Raw genomic sequence first — 25,470 nt, forward strand, 5'->3', positions numbered from 1 at the left:
GGCACGAATTTCAATTATTAGATGGCAAATAAACAGTTAGAGTAAATTTCAATTACTCTAACTGTTTATTTTTACAAGATTAATGTGTTAACTGTCAATAAAGCATTTCTAAACATTTTTTCTATGTGCTCAATTTGATGATTGGAATTAGTTGGAACCGGTGCCTGGGGAGGCTTGAGCCCCCTCCCCCATAATTGTTAAACTGTAGTATATTTCCTTTATGACAGTCACCCCTCCAGTAAGAATTTCGTTCCGACGGCACTGAATATAAATATATAAATATAATTTTAGTGCAAAAACTTCTTCTGTTGTTAGGTTGTAAGGTGGCACACTGGCCATAGCCTCTTTTGGGAACAAATTTTTCATTTTTTGAATTCCCCAAAAACACACCACCAACCACTTGTCCCTGGCTTGAGCTATTCTACTACAAAGGGTCCTCTGGTTTTACTAAACTATATATATATACATACATGTATGCGTTCCCCTCGACCCACCACAAAGTGTACTCAATCTTCGTCCTTTTTGCCTTGCGCTGGGGATAAATCCCCCGCCCACTTCAACTCTCACCCGCAGTTGCAGCAGCACAATTTCTATAAAAATGATTCATCCAGCCACGCAGGATTCTTCTTTAACTGTAAAACGTATCTTGTATATACTTAGTAACTGACACTTTTAATGCAAGCTGCTATACAGTATGAATCAAGAGTAGCTGAACTTTATGCAGCAGGAGCAGATGTGGGTGATTATGGACATTCCTGCAAACTATTACCAGACATGATATCTGTGGCATGTGCATACATTGATGAGAAAACAAGTGATTATTTGTCTTCTCCACTTCCAAATACAGGATTAAGACCCCATTTTTATGTCACAGCTGATAAAACAACAAACTTAAGGATTAACAACCAGATTTCCTTGATATGTACAGTTGTTGATGGGAAAAGACAAGGAATTCCAACACAACTTCATCAAGTATACCAAACATCTGACGGAGTTGGTGGTGGTAATGCTATATTACTTCGGAGAGGTAATTCTTGAGCAGATTTCAAACCATTTCAATATTAAGAATGAAAATATCATGCAAATGCAAGGGAAAGTAGTGGATGGCCAATATTTGAATGACAAATTTATATCTGCTATGAATAAGCCAATGCTTGAAGTCTTACAGAAAGAAAATGCAGGAAACACGACATTTGACTTATTTTGGTGGCCATGCCAATAGGATCATTCTCGCTGGCTGGATAAAGTATTATCAAAGTTCAAGGAGGAGGCTGTTGTAAGCAGACTCTTAAAGCAGACAAGATTGTACCATCAGTTGTTTGGGTATGGAAAGATGCACAGGCTTGCAGTTGCAACATCTAAAGATTTATCACTGCCATTTAGGGTCACCATTTGCACATCAAAGGTTTTTAAGTTCCAGTTATTTGTCCCTCTTGAATTTGGAGGAAAGTCTGGAGGTGACATTGAAACTTTCAAGGACCATGACAATCGACAAGATTATGGATACAGGCTGTATGGTCAAGATTTTGTCATTGACTTGATAGGGATGCTTGATTTGCTCTGGCTGCTAGTAGTTTCAATGGTGCAAACACAAGCACAATGGTGCCCTGGCTGGAAGCTAAAGGCATACATACCAATTGTCCGTGAACAAATGAAACTTTTTGCTGAACAAATGGAAAGTGGATCTCACTTAAGGTTTGTAACACCTGTTTAGTGAAACACCTAGATATCATCAGAGATCTAAGATATGGGAGGTGCAGTTTGCAACAAGGTTGGCTTGTCACAGCAGATGGAAGAAATGGTAAACCAGTAGAAATGAAAGCTAGGGAACCAGATGATTGCCTGAATGATTTGAAAAGCCTTGCAGAAAGCATGATTGAAGAATTGGATAAGGGATTTGAAAATTGCTTCCCTGCTCTTAAATCTTTATTGCATGAATGCCTTGATTTTGGGTTGCTTTTTCAGGGACTATGTGGCACAGGGCATGGTTCAAAACACCCAGTGAACAAGGCCAAATACGCAGCTTATGGTGCCAATGCATACAGCAAATGTGCAGATTTTGTTTCATGTCTTCCTCACATTAAAGAAAATAACATGGAGTTTGGTCCTGACTAGTCACTAAACTCCTATTGGCAATTGAAATCCACACTTATGGAAGTTGTTTCGGGTACAATGTATAAAACCCATTTTCTCACAATTTTTCAAGTTGATCAAACCTGTGAAGGAAAAGTCATGTACAGCAGTTGAACAAAAATGTAAGCTTCCTACATACAAAGCCAGAAGTCTTTACTCTGTCAGAAACCTTTCTTTTACGCACCAACCACAACAATGTTTTTTGTGTTGCTCTTCAGGAAGATCTAGTGGAAGATCTAGAAGATCAGTTGGAATGGAATTTTGTGCACTCTTTGACATTTTGTATGCAAAAACAGGCACAGAAGCAGTGGCTGAGTCTGAGTGTTGTGGAGAAGCATCAGATGGGTGGAAAGCAAAGTTTGAGCGTACTTTCTAAGCGTGCAAAGGTAGACTGTGGTGTTTTCCATATGCAATTCAATGTGAGAAAGCTCTTTTAAAGATGGCAGATATTTACATCAAAGGAAGTGCAAAGCATGGTATCAAACACCATTATGTTCCAATTTATTCAAGTGCAAAGGCCAAAATAAAGAACATAGAGGATGCATCTTTAGTTATCAAAAGAATAACAAATTCAGAATCAAAACTTGTTTTTTTGCTTTAAAATTTTGTAATTTTTCGTATCAATGTAAATTGATAATTACATATTTTTAATTAGTATCTAAAATGTCTATCTTACTAAAACTAGTATGCTACTTACTGACTGCTCTCAAAAAAATTATTATATTATAAAACTTAATATTGAGCTATATTAAAAAATTCTAGATTCTATCAAGTGAAATAGAACTGCAAATATTTGCCAGTGGGATGGAAAATGTATCAAATTATGGTAAAAAAAGTAATTTATAAACAAAGCTTCAGAGTTAAATCAGTTTGAAACAAATGGTTGTTTTAAAATGTGAGAGTAACTAACTTTTTTCTTTTAGCAGTTATATTAATTCAAAAGAGCTATATCTAGCGTAACTTCAAAATATAATATACTCATTTTTTGTACATTGTGGGAAAAATGCAAAGGCAAGCACAGCACATGGGGGCATAAATTGTTTTGACTAGCCCAGGTTGAAAGTTTTCAATTCTAGAGTCTTTTTTATTTTCATCTTTGAAGTATTTTATTCCTGAAAATTTTAAAATCAGATTTTACTGAATTATACCAATATAAAATAATAGTTCTAATATTTTATCCTGATAATACCTTAACTTTTCAAAATTGCATAATCTTGTTTTGTTTTGAGTCAAAGTATGTATTCTGTTGATGTTCATATGTTCATGTTTTATTGCTACACTGTGTTGCATTTATTTCTCTTTACCATCTTATTTGGTTTCCTATTTGTTGTTAAGAAAATTGATTATGTTTGCTGCACTACAAAAGTTATTAGAACCTTTCCCATTTCATGTTAACATTGAAAAATCAAAACTGTGGGGCAGTAATGAAAAAAACTCTGAAAAAAGTGAATTTGTGAATATGAAAGGAAGAAATATCTAACAATAGGCAATATTTGGGGATTAAGTTTTTTACGAGGGGCACATTGCTGAAAGTACCTTACTATGTGGAGCACATTGCTTAAATTCATGCCATTGCATTTGATTTTTTTTGTGAATCACCCTTTATCAGCAAATTGGTTGAATATAATTGCTGGTACCTTAAATGTTTGTCTCTAGCACCAAATTTGAATGCAAGTATCCAAACACGAAAAATATGCCTAATGACAGCAAACATGTGAAGGATATTTTATCGTTGTTAAAGATTTTGGGAGTAAAATGCACATGGGACAGGATTATCTAATTCATTACCATGCACAAAGTTTTCAAAGTTTGAGCAGATTTTGGTTTACGGAAAGTATTCGCATCTGGTTTGGTGCCCCTCGTTCTTATTTTTAGGAATTAGGAAAAATGTTTATATTTGTTAGAATGTTTTTATCAACACTAATGATGCCACTAATGTTTTTTTCTGAAATATAACCGAACGTTACATCCTGTATTTTTATGGTAATTAGTCTCAGCCCCGCAAAATGAGACTGAGACTTTGCGCGGCTGAGACTAATTACCATAAAAATACAGGATGTAACGTTTCATGAAGATAAGCGAAGGGGAAGTCCCTTGTAGAAACATTCTAGCGACTTTTTATCAAGAGACTGCTTTTATTTGAGTTTTACACGGGTGCAGTGAAGACGTCTATGTAAACTTGCTTTTAAACGTAGACACACCGTCTTGTTGCATAAGTAACAGAGAAAACACTGAATTTAAAGAAGAAGAAGTATCTTATAGCACCCTTCAGTTGCTGGTTGTCACGATTGCTGGTAGCAAGATGAGGTGTCCTTTGTCTTTTTTATTGGTAGTGCTTGTTATTCACTGCTTACACAGTGAAGAGATAGAAATAAGTTGCATTAGAGAAGTGAGGTTGCAAGGCTTCATAGACCCGCAATCTGGCACTCAGCTACCTTGCTACAATGAAGATGGAGGTAGTAACTGCAAAGTCGTCCTGTTTGGATCGGAACGTCTTCAGTGCCTGAAGAAATGTTGTCCTAAAAAAAGCAGTTCAACAAAGAAGCCCATGTCAGGAGCTCTATATATTGTAAAATATGCGAACATTTCATCTAATGGTAAGTGAAATTATTTATTTGCAGCATTTATTTCAATGTTTTGCTTTACAATGACAATAAATTAATGGCCTAAGCAGCCGAAAGAAATCTAGATAAAATATAACCATAGTACATATGTTGTCCAGGGCAATAAAGTTTTAGAATATTTGCATATAAATAGAGAATTAAATGGATGGGAACTAATAATTTTGTTCTTGTTCTTGATCGAAATTTGAAGAAGCAAAAGGTGGTGTGTTTTTTTTAGTCACTTACCGAAGTTTTGTCTTCAAATATTCAACGGAAATTGTCATTCTACCAAATGAATATAGAAATTAATAAAGAATAACCACTGTATATCATTGATGATTATTTTGAGCAATAACAAGTAAATAAATGCCGCAAAACACTTGTGACAAATTCGCTTCATGCGGTACATTTAGGCCACACATTCGCGACGCAGGAAGTTCCTCGGGTATTCCCCTTTCAATGTAAGACGTCAAAGATCAGCTGATGATGTAATGACGTCAAAGATTTGCTAAATAGCTCGACGTCACACGAAGGAGATAATGGCATCAAGAAAATACTCTTGAATACTCAATTTTTTCTACAAATCTGACATGATCTGTAGAACGTTTTGTAGCAGTATGTGATAAAACAATTGAATCTTACAAAAGATGGTTGAAATATAACCCAATTTCCTACATTGTACGCTGTAGGCCTATCCAGATCTCCTCAATAGCTAGACCCCAACCAATTTGAAGCATGTGTGGCTGAATTGCACAACAGTTCATCAAAACCTGTCCCACTCCTGCCTAAACAATTAAATCATAGGTGTGTTTGTGTGTGTATGTATGAATATTTCATGTAATTTTTTTCAGTGTAGGAGCCTTACTGGGGTTTGAAAATTTTCCAAAATTTCAATTTTATAATCTCTTTGGTGTCAAATGTGGAAATGTATAAACAGCCATTACATGTGATCCCCAGCTCAGTTTTTCATAAAAAAATATTTCTTAAGAATTTGAATTGGAAAAAAAACATTGCCAAAGTTAGCATAGTATGCAGTCTATTGCTCTCTAAAAAAATTCCAGGGGGTGACCTTCCTCTTGTGGTACCAACAATCTGAAGGGTATTTTCATGTATCTTGTGGTTTTATTTTTCTTTTTTATTTAAAATATTATTCAACTTGTTCATCTTAGCAAAAGTAATATAAATACTGAAAATTAACTACAATATCATATGTTTTGTTTTGTTTTGTTTATGCAAATTTAAGATTTCATATTTTGCAGTTGTGTCATATTTCAACATTTAATTGCAGGTAGGAAGTCATTGAAGATTAATTCAAGATTAGTATCACCAGCCTGGAGAGATGTAGCAATATTTTTTATGTGTGTAATATTACTGATCCTGATCGGTGAGTAGAAATTTAGCCTTAACATTTATTTTACCCTTAACATTATCAAATCATAACAACAGAGCTGCAAAAAGTATTGAAAGGTAGAAAGTCAGCACCTAGAAATTTTGTAGAAAATTGTTCATCAAACAGCAATATCATACATGTATTATCTAAACGTAGGGATTCAGGATCATTTCTTTTCATTAGACTGAACGTTTCCAACTTTCTTTTGTTGTGATCTGATGGTGAATTTGCACAAACAACTAGAGCTTTCTCGAAAATTTAATTCAAGTCTTTCTAACAATAATACTGCGAGTGTTATTGAACTTTTAGTATTTTTCTTTTTAGCTGAATTTCTATTGCTAATCCAAGCAAATATATGGCTTTAAGACATGTGGTGTGTAATAGAGTAGACAATTGAAATGTAAAACTTTTTTAAATGAAACAAATTTACCATTTCTGGCATACAAAGTACCCCCAAACCGTCTTGGTTTTGGAACCCCTGATAATGATAAGCATTCTATGCTATGTTTATCTTCAAAATAATTACGTTATTAAGCATAAAGTTTATGTCACTTTCCAATTGACACATTATGGTAATGCCAATTTTTAAAATTATCTGAATTCAAGCAAAATTTAGCAAAGACCACAAAAATATTGTGGGTGTCACACCCCCACAAACATCCTCTCTGATAAATACGTCCCTGGGCTTATGGTATTGAATATTATTTTTTTCTGAAAATAATCACAGGCATGATTAATAAATCCTGACTGTAGATGTAAATCAATGTGAAAAGTCAAGTAAGTGGAATCTTAAGAACTGAATTGTAACAAAATGAAAGCAATTGGGTATGGACTCAATCTTGGACCCAGCCAAGATGTAATTTGTAAAGTCCCTAGAAGCATATTAGATAAACTAAGATGTCAGACCTGTTTGCAGTTATTCAATGATGGCTGCATTAAACTCATTAATTTTTTTTGCTGTAGGCTTGCTTGCATATTGCTGTTGCAAAAACAAAAAAGTAAAAATAGGAAAACCAGAAGAGGATTTGAGTCCCCATGATGCAACACCTATTGTGGCAGTTTAAAAGATCCACCAGATGAAGAAAAGAGGACCAAAATGAATTGAGTTAAGAAGAACTAAAAGTGATTTGCCAACTTCTGTTTGCATAGTCTGTGACTATGATAACTGGGTTGTTTTCAACCTAGCCATTATCTCTTTAGGAATAGACCAATTTTTATTACTGTTGTTAGTGAAAAAATGAAGCAGTTTCCAGTGTTTGATTTTAGGTGTTAGGGCAGGCGCGCAACCAGAAATTTCAGAGGGCAGGGGTCCAAGACACAAAAAGGGCACTAATTAAACTTCATTAAAGGTCCACCGGGGCATTTGTTTAGGTACGGCGAAAATATGAGCAGTTAGTAAATCTGTAAATATTGTACGCCAGACAAGGGAAACTGATCAATAGAGAAAAGTTGTGGTGTACGGTTTATTTTGTGGTGAGGTGTGATTTATTTTTTCCTTTTAATTTTAACTATGCATATGACTTCTTTCTTTCTGCCGTACAGTGCCGCCGAGAAGTTTAGGAGGCCCGAGGGAGGGGGGAAATGGAAAAAACAATGCCTCTTGGGAGCGAAGCGAGCAAAAATTTTGCCACCACACCCTTGCAAATAGCTTAAATTCACTAATTCGTTTAAGATGTTTTACTTTTTAATTGTAATTTTGTTACTTTTAATAAATTCCATTTAAAAACGGAATTCATTGCTTTGTGAGGCTCCCTAGACCTCGAGGCCCTAGGGCAGTTTGCCCCTTTTTCCCCCTCTCGGCGACCCTGCTGTCATCTCCTTTTCCCAGCGCCAGCTCACTTTTGAATAGCAGCCCATCATCTTCCATGTCCGAAGCATTTTGCTCTTTGAAATATTATTATTGAATTCTTTGCTTCGCACTATTGTGGGAGGAGGTTGAACAGTTCCACGAGCCTTGCCCTTAGCTGGTTTCTTTTTGTGCCATCTTTACTGCTTGCTAATACCAGTCCGCGAATATTTCTCTGCATTCGCTCGTTTCATGCAAAGGTCTTCTATGACCCTGTCAACTATGTGACAGGCTTGAAAAATGTCTTGGTTTCTTTCTTGTAACTTCTTACCAGAGGTCGTAGAGACTCTATCCCGTTCAAAATCTTGTGCCTTTATTTTGGTTTTTGAGTCCCAGAACCATTCTTCTTCAAAGCCAGTGCGTGGCGCATCATAAAACACGCTGTAGAGTTGGGGCTTGAAGATATACTCTATTACTGCAACATGATGACGTTCGACCCAACAAGTACGTGAAAGTTTGACTAAATAATTTATCTGTATTCCTGCGAGGTCCATTACATCTCCGGAGTGTGTCATTTACTGTATGACCAACCATTTTAGCGTAATAATCAAAATATTCAAGCAATTTTCCAAGAAAAGGCACTTTTCCCGAGAAAAAGGGCAGGGGTCTGGACCCCCAGGACCCCCCCCCCCCCCCCCGTAGTTGCGCGCCTGTAGGGCTAAGATGTTATTCTCTTGAGGCAAGTATAGGGACTTGAAATATGACATTCTTTATAATGCATTTAGATTTATGTAAATGGTGTTGTGTGTAAGCCATGACATGATTTTTCAACTCTCCCTCCACTCTTTGGCCAATTCATTCTTCTATCAAACTCCCCTATATTCATCGTCAAATGCCATCTCTTGTCTTGCCTTCCCTCCATTCATTGGTCAATTTGTTGAAGTAAACATTAGTAGACATGAAGAACACTGAGATTGATGGGGCTTAGGCAACCCAACCCCTCTGGAAATGTCCTAGAATACAGTTAAGCTAATACATTGAATTGCATTTCCCTTTTTTCTTTCACTTACTTTCACTTTGAAATCTTTTCAGTACCCCTTTCCTTAATCCATAATTTTGCCTTACAGCCCCAAGCAAAATTTTACCTGGGATTGTAGGGACTGGATTCATTCATCCTGGGTTTGTACCTTGCTATCATCCAGTTATTGGAATATAAATTTTGTTCATTGTAAAATATAATATATCCTTAAATAAATAAATGGACTAGATGATCCAGTAAATAAACTCTCCTCCAAATATTCCACTAAATTTTCCTTTTTTAAAGTTTTCATGCATCTAGATGTGACCTTTTGCCAAAGATTGCCAAAAAGAAAATTTAGAAAGCTTTTTCCTATAAGTAAAAGAGAGCATGTCAGGAGCCCATTTTAAGTAGTGTTGTATTTGTTTATGTCTGTATTTAATAAGAATATTTCGTATTCAGGCACATTAAAAAGTTGTATATATATTTTCACTGTGTTAAATTTTGGGTAAATTTTTGTGATCAATTCATATCAATAGATGTGATTTTTATAGAATATTTTGCAAATTGTTTTTGTATCAGTCACTTTCCTATTAAAGTATCAGTCAACTTTTTGTCCGTTTCGGATTGATTAATTTGTTTTGATTTTATCAACTCTCAGGGGTGCAGAAAATGAAAAAGTTCTCATTTTCTATTCCTTGTCAATGTTAAGGTTATTCCTTGGACATAAAAGTTGAGTGTTTCTGTACAACAAGTGAACCACCCACGAAAATGATATCATAAATTGCAACTTTGTACTCATAAATGATTAATGCCCCTACTTTTGTCAAAACATGGTCTACCTACTTTTTTACGTAAGAATTATGAAGTGCATTGGATAGGGTTAAGTCATATGTTTTAACATTTTCCAAAAAAGTCATAAACAGAAATGTTTATCACTTAAAAGCATAGGAGGACTTGGGAGGGCTGCAGTCCCCCCCCCCCCCCCCCCCCAATCAGACAACATTTATCGAAATTCAGGCTCTGGCAGGCCTTGCTCTAAGGAAAATAAAGATGCTCTATAAAAAGAGCCCCTTAGAAATTCTAGGCGCTCTATTTAACACCTCTAAATAAAATGTCCTTTAGAGCATCCTTCGAGAGCTTTGGAAGGTCGAGAGTTTCATATCGAGAGCTTCGAAGCATGTTTAATAAGAAATTCAACGGTGATACCAAAAAGCACAACAATCAGTGCTGAGGAGAGGGGGGTCAAGGTGGTCACTGACCCGGGGGCCCATTACTTTAGGGGCCCATAGATGATAACTTTGTAAGCAGTGCAGTTGATAAACAATTAATAATTAGCAATTCAGCGTCTCTGTTATCAAAACTTGTCAATAATAGAAAAAAAACCTTTAAATAAAATGAGGTAGAAGCAGCAACAGTATTAAAACCCTAGTATGTTTGTCAAACAGAGCTAGTAACTTTAGGTAATTTTCTAGTTAGTTAACAAAACAATTTCCAAGTCTTCACATCTGTAAAAGGGTCAACTATTGAGCTATAATTTTTTGAAATTTCAGTTTCTTTGGACAATTTGAATGATATTTCAGCTGATGCAACACTAGCAAGCAAGGTCAGAAACAACCTTAATGCCATGAAAACATTGGGAAATAAGTGTTGCAAATTCAAATGCTTAAGCTTTTTCAACAGCTGCAATGGTTGATGCTCCTTAGAAAAAGTGACTACCTGGTGATATTAGGAGATATGTCATCCTTTTTTGCTGCGCAGAATTTTGCTCTTTTTTCCTAGGTCATCTTCCTTCAACCATGTGTATAATCAAAGAATACTGAAACCCTCCCATATCTTGCCAATTTACGTGAATCACCTAATCATCTTTGCTGTAACACTATCAATAATTGCACTGCCGACATTATCTTGAATTTTACCAAAGGCCTTTTCCTGGTTTCTTTTGAAGATAGAGATAAACTTGACTGATTTCTCTTGATCTTCAATTTTTTGGGACATCTAGCCCCTCGTTTAAACGAGCTTCTTCCAAGATCGAATCAACTAGTTTTTTTATTGACGTTTAAGGGTTCCATTCTGATTGCTAGATGTAAAGTTTTTCAAATTATTTGAATAGTGAAAATCTATTTGGTGCAGCGTGTCCGTTTTGATGAAATTTAGTATTGAACTATTGATGTTAATTGGCGGATTTCAATTGAGATTTCGTTGTAGCAAGAGCAAGAAAGGTTTGAAATCATACAACAATCCCTATGTTATCTCTTCTATCAGGGATTAAGGCCAATCCCTTAGGTTTTTCTTTAGATTGCACTGTTTGTTCATCTGCTATGTTTTATGCTTTTTACTTTTTCAATAGAATTATAGTTGAGATAAGTTTTGTTCTGAATGGAAGTTTAAACCAGGCTAATGGGAAGCCAAGTTTATTAAGACACGTGCTAACCGATAGTGGAGAATCACCCTTTATAGGGTTAATAGAACTAACCCTATTTTCAAGCTATTACTATTGACCATGTAAAAATCCACCTTTGCTATCTTTGCCTAGGAAAACTATCACACTGGCTGCAGAAAGCTGTTGGTAACGTGGATAATGTCGAGTATTACTTGATAGACCGTCAGAATCATCGTCATAAGGTACAGTAAAATAAAGGCACAGTCTGATAATTTTGGTTATAAGTTATTATAGCTGTTGGCTTTATCTGATGAATTTGAAAACGAACAGTTTGGTATACTGCCTATAAGAATTTCGTCCCCTTTTCGTCCCGAGACATTTCGTCCCCTTTTAAATTGGGACGAAATTAATAGACATTTCGTCCCCTTTTAACTAAGATTTTATCGATTTTCTAAGTTCATTTACCGTAAATCCTCGAATTGCCCCCCCCCCTCTCGAAAGAGCCTACCTCGAATAAGCCCTCACTCTAGAACAACGAATTGTCAATAAGCCTCCCTCCCTCGAATAAGCTCCCACTGCTACTGTAGATCCTCGAATTGGCCCCCCTCTCCAAAAAGCCCCCCTTGAATAAGCCCTCACTCTAGAACTACGAATTGACAATAAGCCTCCCTCCCCCGAATAAGCCCCCACTGCTACTGTAAATTCTCGAATTGGACCCCTCCATTTGATGATTTTTGCCATCTGAGGTTTCCTATGACGTTTTATTGAATTACCACAACAAATGCATACTTTTGGTAGTGATTAATTAAATGCTCATAAAGCGAGCATTTAAAAATTCCTTCTAAAATAAACGAGACCTTTTAATAATGTCTTCTTAATGTCTACAATAATTTTATAAGCCCAACCCTCGTATGAGCCCCCCCCCCTTCGAATAAGCCCCCATCCAAAAATATAAAAAATAAATAGGCCCCCAGAGGGCTAACTCGAGGAATTACGGTATCTGCTTTTGATAATTGTGTTGCTATTATGAATACAATCTCGATGAAACATTATAGTAATAGATGTAAATTCACGAAAGAAGATCCAAAAACTAACAGAGAAGACGCAGCAGTAATTCAAATCGAAAACACAAAAGTATATGATGCGATGAACGGCAATTTACTTGGCATTACAATTGCTAGTAAACATTGTTCCTGATTAGTCTTGCATATTCTCAAAGCGTCCAAATTTCAACATAACTGTCCTTTGTTATTGGATATTATTCTTTACATTTTAATTACATCAAAAATTTGGTCTCATTGAAACTTTTCACCTGACTAAAACCTTTATTTATTGTCATATCCATGATAAAATTTTAGTTTTCGCCTCCGAAAGATTAAGTTTAGTGTTAATATCTTTGACAAGGAACAGGTTGAATTGTGTATGAGGCCATATGAGTCCAGAGAGCCTGGGGTTGTATTTATTAAAAGACAACAAAGTACGATTTTCAAGGGTAAACGTACATCAGCATATTCAATTTTTATTCTAAATAGGGTCATTCATCCATATATCATTCAAATGGACCCCTGTGCAACAGCTGATTTAAGTTCATAAAGTCATTATAGTTCATATAAACAATAAATCGTTCAGGCTATTTATTTTTTCTTTAATTCATCCATTCGTGTACACATTCATTCATTCGTTGATCATTTAATAGCCATTTCTCAATTCTTTATGTTTGGCAAGCACAGTGTTTTATTAGAAACTCTTTGAAATGAAAAATTCCTGGATAAATTACTTCTCAGTATTTACCAACAAAGATGTGAACTGCCAACTAGAGCTAAAATTTGAAATCTATTCTATTAATTAAGAAGTAGACATGAAGAGCTACAAATGTAATCTGCGATAGTCAACAAATACTAGAAGAAAACACATTTTCAAGCAGAAAGGATGATATGTTAAGGGTTCTTATGTCAAAGCTAATCGTAACCTAATTATGCATATTTCCATATTTGTTAAAAAGCATTTTGAAATTAAATTTTTTTACACAATCAGCATGAAGTTTCTTCTCCTAATTGTGCCTCCAAATGCGCAAATAGATTCATGACTTCAAATATATTTTTTTAAATCTAGTCAAATATTTAGATCTTCTATTGACGAAAGTTACAACAATTGAAAATCTATATGAACCTAAGTTTTGCTGAATTTTTTATTTTTATGACAAATTTTTTCTTCCAACCTTGTCTGAGAAATTTCATCGTGATAAACTTCTGTTTTATCCTTTTTATTAGCTTTCTAGTTGATGTTACATGGTGTCCTAGCTGTAAACTTGGTCAGATACCTTCTGCTTTATTTACCTGATTTTTTCTCAAAGTCTTCGCAAATAGTGGAACAATCAAATTGGTATTACACAATTACATGTAATTGCCTTGTACACTACTGTCATAAACATAAAATGATTGCTCTTCTGCTGGTATTTGTCATTCTTTCTTTAAATTAAGGCAACAAGCAATAAAACTTAATGTTCAAGTTTCGGCATCATGCTCTTCCGATTTTGTAAATCTGCTAAGGAAATTGACTCTCTTGTACACACTAATTTGCCTTCTGCAGTTTGGGCATGTATGAATCACTTGTTTCATTCGCTTCAGTACAAGCGGCACCCAACAACAACAATAGCACCTGTCGAAAAGAGAACAAACAGTCTTATATACAGTACTTTATTATGTGTGTAAGCATTTTTAGTCACGCCAGAGACAAATAAATATTTTAGGACTCTTGTTTAATCGCTCGGAAATGTCAGAATCGGGTCACTTAGCAGCGACACTTATGAATGAACAACCTACTTGTATATAGAAGAAAGATATTCAGGAATACTACTTTTAGTATTCCTTAAATTTACTTCATTTTGAAAATTTTATCTGGTTACATTGGATTCTCGTCGTCGTATTGCTTTGTTCCTGAATATCTTTCGTATTATTGCTCATTGCAAGATTCACAGAATCCGGCGGAGAGCCTATCCTACGGTTCTTCCTTCTTACACATTATACTTGTATATAGCCTGCGTCACAGACCATAACTGAGGAGGAGTTGTTGTCTGTGACGCAGGCTAACCTGTATATAAATATCATTCAAAAAGTGATCCGATTTAATTGGAGTGACCTGACTCCGCAAGTTTATCAATCTTTGTGAAATATGGTGGGGTGGGTGTTATGGAGTAGGGTTTGTGGCAGTTTCTGCAGATAAGGATAATTCAAATACCCCTATTAGTGGAAAGGGATACTTCCTGAGAGCCTTCCAAACGGCTTCTGTGCTCGCAGATGCCGACTGGTCATAAGAATATAAGCCAACCAACTGAAAATAAAGTCATTAACAGTGCTTTAGTCATAAAATTTTAGAAAGTATAATGCACAAGATAAAAATAAAATCGACGCCTCGCTACCTTCTTTCTTTAAAAATATGAAAATCACCCATACAGATATTGCAAAATGCAAATTTTTTTTGTTTTCGTCACGTGAAATCTTCAACGATAGGACCTCCGAACTACGCATGACAAACTTACAGAATCTTTTTAAGATTGTAATAGCGATTTATTTATATGACTTTCACCACTTTCATACTCAATCGAACGTTGGGTGAAACAAAATTTGAAAGTCTAATCCATTCAGTTGTGAAAAAAAGCTTGATATCTAGAATTATATTAATGTTGAGGAGGCTTGATACCACTATTCCTTTGAAGGAGAACTGACACGCAAAAATTACTTTGGCTTATTCGATGCAGAATGTGTCGCTGACTTCTAATCTGCTAAAAAAAACTTTCTTAGATTCACTGTTTTTCTGATATTTGCATTTTTATCAGCCAATTACGTCATAATGTGTAAGAAGGAAGAACCGCAGGATAGGCTGTCCGCCGGATTCTTTGAATCTCCAGTCCAGGCTATGACGTAATTCAGGAACAAAGATTGCTTTGTTCCTGAATTACGTCATAGCCTGGACTTGGGAATTCCCCGAAGCGGAAACAAGATTATCGCCAGAAGTTGTTAAAATTCTCGGTTGACGTCAACATGGTAACATTGCCGTTGTAAAGTCTATCACCGCAACGGTGAAAGCTCAAGTAATTTCGTGTTTTATTGAAAATATTCTGCGACAAAAAGACAAAAAATTGTCAGGCCTTTCATTTATAGGTATAAAAAGCTAGAAAATTCTAGCTGCAGGTCTGATAAGACGCTAATATCCACATAAAATTTATTTTTATGCCATGATATCTTCGAACCAGCATGCCTTGAAACATTGGAAGGACCTCTAAGCTTATGAAAAAAGAAGTCGAATTTGTTTGAAAAACTGATGCCGTTTCTCCAAAGTTTTTAATTCTTGAAGATAAGATAATACAAATGAAATCGCAACAGCGGGGAGGGAGAATTGAAGCAATAGCCAAAAGACAAACGAAATCCAATCGAGACGGCTGTAAAGGCTATCCTGCATCCTGCGTTGGGTGCAGAAATAAAAATTAAATAAAAAACATTGGCTCATGGGGGCTGCGAGTGTGATTAAGAAAATAATTTCACTGAACCCAATCATCATGTTTTAACAGAGATGGAGACACTATGGAACAACCTAGTCTTGCAAAAAGACCATTTCCCCTCCACTTCAAAACTGTTTGCAAAAGAAGATAATGCGCCAGTTGATATTACTATAAGTATAACATCTAAACAGCAACTCAAATTATTTGACTAAGAGCCTATTTCGTAACTCCAGATTTCTCGACTGCCAGGTAACTTATCAGTTCCCGAAATCCTTCACGCCCGGTGACAATTAGCCTGCGCCGCAGACCCAATCCTCCAAAGACAATCTATTCTCTTTGGAGGATTGGGTCTGCGGCGCAGGCTAGGTGAGAATGGCATATAATCCGCACAAGTACGACTTTCAAACCGCTATTTAATATCACGATACAGTTAACACGTTTGAAACATGGAAAAACAATCATAGAAAGTTACATTGATAATGGATAACTTGCAATTCCGTTTAGGACATCATAGACATTTCAGCGATTTAGGCCGATTAGGCCAGGCAGGGCAGCATTTACGTCTGTTGGAGCCCTAGGCCCAAAGTTGATTGGGGCCCCTTAAAATATACCAAAAAATTTGTGTCACGTGCACAGTACTTGGCTAAACATAATCAAACATAATCAACCAACTATAAGACACGAATAAACTTGTATCTGTTTCGCATTTCAGTACATTCCCAATAAAACTACCCAACTGCTGAAACCTTTAGATGATTTTATTAGGGTTTAAAACTCCCAGGACATCAAAATCTGCTGCTATTAAAAATGCGCTACTGTGACATTGTGGACCTTAGTTCACACCTTTTTTATTTACCTTTTTCAGCATTGTGAAACATTTTTCACTGGAGAAACCTCTGTATGGCGAATTGAGCAACAAACTCAGTGCAGTCATTGCATTGAGAGAAAATCCAACCACGGCAAGCGAAAGTTTCAAAAGTCCTGGGGTAAAAACAAAATATGAGGCCTCCTGCGATCGGAGCGAGCTGAAAATTGATCACGCCCTTTATTCTATTCTTAAAATATAATTCATTACTTTACGAGGCCCCCTAGCTCCAATCAAACACAAGATTGAAATCAAGAGCACTTTAAAGGCTTTTTAACTTTTGCACGGGGCCCCCTAAATCGAAGAATTTTAAGGGGCTCCTGGGCCCAGGCCCAGTGGGCCCATGGGTAAATGCATCCCTGATACTAGGTGTCAGAATATTCCCGTAATTGGAACGAATTCTATCACTTATGTCACCCACATCCTTTTGCATAATACGCGAAACGTGGGTATTAAAGATTTGTAATTCTGTTCAGGAAAGGATTCTTGCTGCTTTCTTTTAAATACGCTTTCGGTTTGCATTTCACGCATCTCCAGGGGAAACAGTACCTACCTTGCCGAGCCTCTTGGTATTTCAATTTCAATTCCTTAAGTGAAAGCTGTTGATTCTACTCGCTTGTTCAGCTTGGAACACTTCGGTTGAAGTACTCGACATCAATGAGCTGATGGATTTTCAAATGCTAAATTGCAGATGGCTTGACATGAAGCGTTGGGAAGAGGCTTTGACTGAAGGGGGAGTGAAATTATTGGGTAAGTTTGAATGTAAGGTTTTGTGATTAAACTATAATTTCATATACCCAACACAAATATCTGAAATTGATACCTAATCCATTGTATGGAGAAACTTCAGCTCTGCTTTTTGCAATTAAAGAGCAAGAGGGCGCCAAGTTCAAACTACCTTCCCGGGTTTTCGTACTTCTTCCATTTTTTTTCCTTTTCCCTTCTATGTAGAATGTTGATTTTCAAGTTATGAAGATGATACCGACCAAGCCAGTTAAGATTTATCAGCAGCTTAATAATGAATAGCAATATTTTCGTAAATCGTTATTGAAAATGACATATTACAACTACTAAACTTTTCTGCAAATTTTCCAGCTATTTGGTAAGGCGTGTAAATCTTAACAGTGTAAACAAAGAATTGTGTCTTTAAGAATCCACCGAGGTGGGGTCCTGGGGCAACCGGTGCGTGTAAGCTGCTTGCTTGATAACAAATAGCTTCCAGAACATGACAATTAATACAATAACGGGCCCCAGAATGGCCCTGGGCATCCCCCTCTGTCAGCAGTCCTGGTTCTAATTCAATCGATAGAAACTCCGAAAAGTATTCACATAACTAACCATTTGGCGCAACAATGGTAGCTTTCTCTGTACAAAGTTTTTGCTTGAGCTTAGCTGTGGCTAAAGTTTGTTGAGAAGCTGGAAACATCAGCTTTGTAAACATTTGTCGTATAGCGTAATCAAAATATTCAGCAAATTGAGGAAGATTTAGATTACGTCACAAAATCTACTCACTGCAGCAAGCAAAGGCATAGTGAAACACATTCAGCTTCCTTGGATCTCTCCACAGTCGTTCTGGTCACTCCCTTTTCTCCACACTTTGGGCAAATCATATACACTGGCACCTCCTTCAACTCTATTTCGTCGATTGTCGGTACTCCTATCTTTCTACTTCCTGTCGATTCTCTGTCTACTTCTACCTCTGTTTCGTCTTCCTCGGCTGTGTGTAAAAGCTGGACCTCTTCACTGTTACGCCGTTTGTCTTTATTTGTGTTCGCTCTAGAAACATAAAAAGTAGGATTCAAAAAGGCGAAATAGTTTTCAAATGGAAAATGGTACCCTAGGCAGCAAAAAATAATGAGAGCTGCGGAGGCGAAGGAGTGAGAAGAGGGAAGAAGACTCTGTCTACCTCTTCCCTCTTCTTTCTCCTTCGCCTCTGCAGTTGCTGCCGTTAAATTTTTGCGGCTCTGGTACCCAGGGTAGGAAAATGGCTTCTTTTAACAGGGAGAGCTGGAAACTCGTGTTTTAAATCGATTGTACAACAGCAAAAACTCTCATATAAGAGACTTATTTTCGGGATCAGACTGTGCTGTTTTCATAAAACAGGACCCGCGCCACTGGGTGGGTCGGGGATGGCCATGCCCCTCCCTCCTCCCACTTTTTTGCGAAGCAAGTAGTTTTAAAACTGCAATAAAAGGGGTAAGAAGCCTTGGCCCCCTAAATTTTTAGCCTTGCCCCCTCCCCCCTCCCCCCCCCTCCCCCCCCCACTTCAAAATTCGTGGTGCGGGCCCTGTAAAAGTACTAACTTTTAAATAAAGGCTTAAGATAATATAGCAGGGCTGTTTTGACAAAAAAGAGAACATACTTATGCCAAATTCAAATGGCAGTTATGCGTTTGGCACAAGTATATAGTTTTTAAGGAACAGTGTTTTATATTCAATTAATTGAAAGCTTTTCTTGCATTAATTTCATTTCAAAATATTATTTTCAAAATTAACAGCTATAAAAAACTGGGAAAATTTCAGTTTTAATAGATCCTTATACTTTGGGATCTAACCTTGAAAACGTCAGCCTGCAGTTACATATGAGTTTCATATGTTGATTTTTACTTGATGACAAACAAAAATGAACTTCAAGACCAGTTTTTTCGACAGAACGGTAAAACAGTAACTTTCTTATGCAAATAATAAAGGTTTTCAGAGGAGTGGGATCCTACTCTGAATTCTACAAATAGTAACAGATATTTAGGACAAAACTGAAATTGAGGGAGGATTGAGTAAGCTTGATTATGCGAAAGAGACAGATTGCAAATCTCAAACTTGTAATTAAAAAGTCTTCCTTCAAGCCAAATGATGCATTATAGCAAAGCCAAACCATGAAAGCGAGTGACACGACCAGGGAAGGGCTTTGAGTCAGTGGTGGCGCCAGGGGAGGGCTAGGGGGGGCTACAGCCTCTCCGTCGGAAGCATCTAGCCCCCCCATCGGAGGAAATTTTAGGTTATTGTCGGAGCAAATTTGACGAAATAACGTACGAAAACTGCTTATTTTAGTCATTTTAGTCCACCTGTCGGAAGCTCCAGCCCCCCTGTCGGAAGATTTCTGGCGTCACCTCTGCTTTGAGTTGGATTTGAAAACGTGAATGGGAAACTAAGTGGTAGAGCAACGATGCGTTATTGTCAGGTGCCGCAGGATCCTTGTTCTGGTCTTGTCACGCTCATACTTCTCTCACTTTATTTTCTCAAATCCTATTCTAACATTTCAGTCCTCATTCAAAGGAAATTAGAATCTATTTTAAGATCCATTCCGTCCAGCCCAAGCTCACTCCTTTAGAGATCAACTGGTAGTCTGTATCTTTTTACTTTTGGAACAGACAAATTCAAAGCATAACCTTTTTTCTTGTTACAGTTATAAGAAAAACAACAAAGTAGACCATTGGTAGAAAAAATTTGCCCTGCCAAAATCAGGTTTTCCTGCGAGACGGATCTATTTTCTTGGTTGGGGGATGAACCTATTTTAGAGGCTGAACCTATTTTAGAGGCTGACCAATTTGCTGTTAAAGAAGGGCATGAAGGAAACGTCACTGATGCAGCATCGAGCTGCAGTTTTGTGCAGCCATTTTGAATTTTGCATTGGATTTGGCAGTGGGGTTTGCATCTATGACCTTCCAGCTAACCCAATAAGAATAATTACTAAGATGGAAGAATGTGCATCGTTTCAGAATCATCCAGGCTTCCTCTGCGAAGCCTTCTCTGTGCAAACAAGGAAATTATCTTGAAAAGTGCCTCATAAACCACAGGACACACTTGGCACTTTGCGCGAAAATTTCTGGAAGGGTAAGATTTTTATGTACGAGGAATGAGTACAAATAAGAGTGGGGGGACCCTGTAAGTAAATAAGAAAGTAAGCAAGTAAGTAAGCAAGTAGGTAAGCAAGTAAGTAAGCAAGTACGTAAGCATGTAAGTAAGCAAGTACGTAAGCAAGTAAGTAAGTAAGTAAGTAAGTAAGTAAGTAAGTAAGTAATTAAGCAAGTAAGTAAACAAGTAAGTAAGTAAGTAAGTAAGTAAGCAAGTAAGTAAGTAAGCAAGTAAGTAAGTAAGAAAGTAAGTACATCGAACAGTTCCTAGATGGACAGATGTCATAAAGTGACTTCCAGAATTTGTGACGCAGTTAGAATAATCAGCTTCAGAATCTTACTACAGTGATCATAAGCCACTTTTTCTTACTATAAAACTTCAATTGAAACAATAAAATCTTTAAGTTTGCGATATCTCTGCATAATCGTGAACTATTGTGAATAGATGCAAATGGTTGTGAATCAGCATCTATCACCATAAAGCAGTGTTAATAATCGTGAATCATTGTAAGTGATCGAGAATCATAATAATGATTGAGAGTCATAATAAATCTGCAAAGGTCATCGTTAATCAGCTCAATTGATCATGAATCTCTGTAAATCATTGTAAATTGGCATACCGTAAAAGCTCAATTAAGCCCCCCTCTCTATTAAGCCCTCTTTCCATTAAGCCCCTGATGTCGAATAAAGAAAACAGGCGCATCAAGCCCGTAGCCAGGCCTGTGGAGTAGGGGTGGAAAACTCCCCAGACCTGTTGCAGGCAAACATTTCAGCAAGTTTTCTTTTCTTAGATTTTTATGATATGCTTTTTCTTTGCTTAGCAGCGAAAGTTTTTTGGGTTTTTGAGCGCCAGGCACATCCTTAAGTCCTTCATGGATAAAAGGTGACCTCAATAAGCAATATTTCTTCCATCAGTATTATCTTGACTCAAATTGCCATGGCAATCCAATGAAAACGACGAAAAACCCCATCAAAAATTGGAGACAAAATTCTCGGGGAGTTGGGCTGATCAGATCGAATTCGATTTTCTCAATGGCATAAAAGCCACCGTTACGAAAAATGCTGCTTGAGAAAATTGCTTGTCCAAAAATTTCAAAAAAGATAGAAAATACTAAAAAAAGAATTTTCCAAGAGTCTGGAGGGCCTGGACGAGAAATTCTTTTCTTGTCCACCCCAGTTTTTTTGAGCTGGTGACGCCACTGCCCATGTCACTTCTTGGCTACGGGCCTGATGCGCATTGAGTGGTTCTCTTGATGGGTGTGATGATGATAAGATGATGTGTATAAAACACGGCCCATGTAAAGATTTCCTTTTGCGGCAAAGAGGATAGTGATGTTGATTCTTTCGAAGAAATCCCAGAGCATTGTGGCATTTTTATGATATGTTTTATTTTGAATAATTATGTAAGCCCGCCCCCCCCCCCCCCCTCTCAAATAAGCCCGCTCTAGGACTTAAAAAGTGAATAGAGCTTTTACGGTAAATTAAAACGAATCAGCCCGAGAGATGCTACTCCACCGTCAATGACAATGCCAACGAGATTAAATTCTAGCCGGGACCCAATGTTCTGATATTTTTTCTTTATGAAAATCTTCATAGAAAAGCATCATCCTTCTTGCTACCGATCTTTTCTGAGCTCATTTTACGTACCAGACATCTTCTTCGTACATAGCCATTGGGCCCCTATGTTCTTTTTCGAAATGGATTTCTGACACCAGATCAAATTCAAACTTTTTGTCAACTATATTTTAGTTCAGGCAAGTGCAGCCATGGCTAGCATTACATTTTTATACAGACATCCACATAGAGGACCTATTACATTCTGTCCTAAGGGTCCCAAATTCTAATTGTGACTCTTGTCTTACACAATGAAATTACCCCCTGGAGCACTTGATATTATTGAGCAGTGTGCACACTGTGTGGCAAATCCACGACCTCTGGTCAAACCTCCCCTGCTATTGATGGAACTTCACTCCCTTCAAAACAAGAATATTATCATAGTCCATCTTATCTGCACATTAAATTGATTTGCATTGATAGAAAGAGCAAATTGAAATTAAAATATTTAGCAAAAGCAGAAGGTCATTAAGAAGTCATATTCTAGAAGATGAAAGTCGAATTAAATTTTTTAAATGATCAATGCGCCACTATAGGATTTTCCCAAATAAGGAATTCCCAATTTCCAGTTGATGAGACTATTTTTCTGCTTATTTTCAACATAATAAAGATCACCTGTGCCAAATTCAAACTTTTTATGACTTCTGTCCGAATTAGAAAGGTCAAATTCTTAAAAGGTTCTTATTCCCTTCTAAATTTACTTATGTCATATATTTGAAGTTTGAGAAAAAGTTATTTAATTCAAAGTACTGATTTGTGCAAACCGAAACTGCTATGAACTATGGGTACAAATTAAAATTTTTGTCTACCAAACCAACGGGCTTTTAAAAAAGCAGTCGGTGACGAAGTTATGTTTACAATATTGCTTTCAGGTCATTCACTAGTTGAAAGTGAAAAAATCGCTGTTTGATGTCTATTCAAAAATTGCATGGACTGGCAAAATCAGTTGCAAAACGACGCAAATTAGACGCAACAATTAAGCTAATGCTTTAAATATTAATCATTGTAGAAATCCAAAAACGCTAATTTTTATCCTTTCCAAAGCCTCGCTAGCCAAAAGGAAAATTTTAAACTAAGATGTAGCTCTGGTTCTAAATCAACCGAAAAATTCTTTTCTATCTATTTGTTGCTTTTGAGATTTTTTCCCTGAATATTCTAAAAACATTTCCAAATTCATCTGACTTTCTTATATTCAAAAACTTTAAAACTACTTGCTTGCAGAATTATGTGAATGAGAATTAAATAGTTTCTAGCAATCATTTTCATCTGTGATATTTATATTTGTACATACCTTCCTCTTGATATACTTAATTTTCTAAATCGACTTGTTTTTCGAGCTCTTTTTTGCTCTTTTTCCGAATTTCTCCTTGCCTTGTCCACATTTTTTACTTCTTCAGTATTCATCATAGTACAAAAAAGAAATAATTCTAAACCAGGGTCTTTTCTGCGTCAATGACGTACAAGCTTCCAGGTCTTTACGAGATTCTCTAGAGATAGCGTTAGAACAATTCCAGTTGGTCGAATGTCACATTCTTGTAGATGTTTCTCTTCAACTGTTCTTGATCAATGGTTATCCTGCACAGAATTATTCTCCCACTGCCCTTAAGAACAACCTGCTTATTATAAAGTTTCCATCACAGCTGCCCGAAGACGGGGGAATTTTTCAGCAGTAAGAAAGGAAACGACAGTTCACAGTCAGCTTGTAAAATAGACAATTATATTGCAAAGAAAAGTGCAAAAGAATACACTGCGCGATTGTTAAACAGATGCTCTCTTAGTTACCGCGTGTAGAACACATTAGTCATTGCTGATATGTTTTAGAATAACCCAAAGAATAATTTCCAAGCAAACATTCATTTAGAGTGGTGTTTACTGTATGATCTGGTGAGGTTGACGCAAACTGCAGGTCTGTTTTCAAAAGATGAGGTGTGGAGGGCATTTCATTGAAGGAAAAAATGTTTGCTCTACTTTGAAGAAATTTTTCTACAGTGTCTTGCGGGCGAAGAGTGAAACGTCTTCAGGGCTTTAAAGAGCTTGTAACTTATGATATGTGTTTGTTTGTTCAATCCCAAAAACAGCGTTTGCTAAGGGGCTTATTTGCTAAAATCTCCACTGGCAAACAGCAATCACACTAATCTAGGAGCTACAGATGCAAACGCTCTTGATTAGGACCTACACTTTCCCAAATCAATTGAGTTCTCCACAAACATCCAACAGGCGTATGAGAATTTTGTAATACAAGCATTCCAGAGTCTAAACGCTTATAGATTACAGAAAATTATAATTTAAAGTTTGTCTTTTAACTGCGGCTTTGAAGTACGTTTAACGGTAAAAATATGTCTGGGAAATGGCAGGTTTTCATATTTTTATCCAATCTTACGTATTGCGCATTACTGATAGGATAACAGAAATTTTATATACTGAATGATCGTTAGCAACCAAGAATACACACAAAAGTGGGTTCCTTTTTAATTTGTTTGTCTAAACGTCACTGACAAACGATTTCAAAAAGTAGGAGGCTATATTACCTGTGTTTCAACCAAAGATGAAACGCCGGTGTAACATTTATTTTTTGTGATCTTTGGTTGTTGTTAATTAAAGGAAATTGAAAGGCTAGGAAGATCCATTACTGTTTTGTTTATGTGAACAAATTATCAGTTATCAATTAAATGATTGCAGTCATTGATGGAACTTTAGTGTCAGTCAATTTATAGTCAATCTATGTTACAAAAGTTACAGTGTTAGCGTCTTTTGAAGGAAATTTTAACTCTCTAAATACATTTTAAAATTTTGTCTAAAAAAGATATCAATCAATCCTACAAGATGATATCCTGGGTGAAACTTTAAAACGTCTTTTTTCAATGACTTTGGGAAATTGACAATATCACCGCGTCATGAATTTTTTGCCACGAGTGCAAAAATGTTGCATGGCTATTTGCAGACAGACAGAAAAAAGTCTAGACGTAAAGTGGAAATATTTCATTCTCAGTGATCCTAAAGGCCAGTTTAAATTTCTTTTCAAAGCTGCAGTTATAGCAATTCGCAAATAATTCGCTGCAGCAAAATTATCACATGACCTCCAGATGTGACAAAACTTTGCACTACATGATTACATGTGAATGTAAAGAAACTTGTGTTCATCAGGAAGATTTGCGTTCTGATTGATTCAAACCCTGAGGCAACATTATACGCCATGAAAAAGCAGGGGCGGCTTTAGTTATTTCTAAAGAAAAATATTTCAGTCCGAAAGGAATACTGCCCATGCTTATAAATTTTGGCAAAAACGTACATGTAGCATCATTTACAATAGCCCAAAACAGAAACTGGTGA

The 25,470-nt window shown here is 36.5% G+C and overlaps 2 protein-coding genes across 2 annotated transcripts; one reads left to right on the forward strand and one right to left on the reverse strand.

The window, feature by feature from the left end:
- Positions 1-4,190: 4,190 nt before the first annotated feature.
- Positions 4,191-9,486, forward strand: LOC135687497 (uncharacterized). The gene is made up of 3 exons (XM_065204069.2): positions 4,191-4,730; positions 6,025-6,120; positions 7,090-9,486. Exons 1-3 carry the CDS (start codon positions 4,436-4,438, stop codon positions 7,188-7,190), a joined length of 492 nt encoding a protein of 163 aa, XP_065060141.2. The 5' UTR covers positions 4,191-4,435; the 3' UTR covers positions 7,191-9,486.
- A 4,331-nt stretch (positions 9,487-13,817) lies between these two features.
- On the reverse strand, positions 13,818-23,912 carry LOC135687496 (uncharacterized). The gene is made up of 3 exons (XM_065204067.2): positions 23,432-23,912; positions 18,189-18,452; positions 13,818-13,971 (listed from the first exon to the last, which is right to left on the reverse strand). Exons 1-3 carry the CDS (start codon positions 23,545-23,547, stop codon positions 13,818-13,820), a joined length of 534 nt encoding a protein of 177 aa, XP_065060139.1. The 5' UTR covers positions 23,548-23,912.
- Between the last annotated feature and the right edge of the window lie 1,558 nt (positions 23,913-25,470).

This window comes from Rhopilema esculentum, chromosome 20, assembly GCF_057945365.1.
Source record: "Rhopilema esculentum isolate cy_ngs chromosome 20, ASM5794536v1, whole genome shotgun sequence".
In the NCBI taxonomy this organism is placed as follows: Eukaryota; Metazoa; Cnidaria; class Scyphozoa; order Rhizostomeae; family Rhizostomatidae; genus Rhopilema; species Rhopilema esculentum.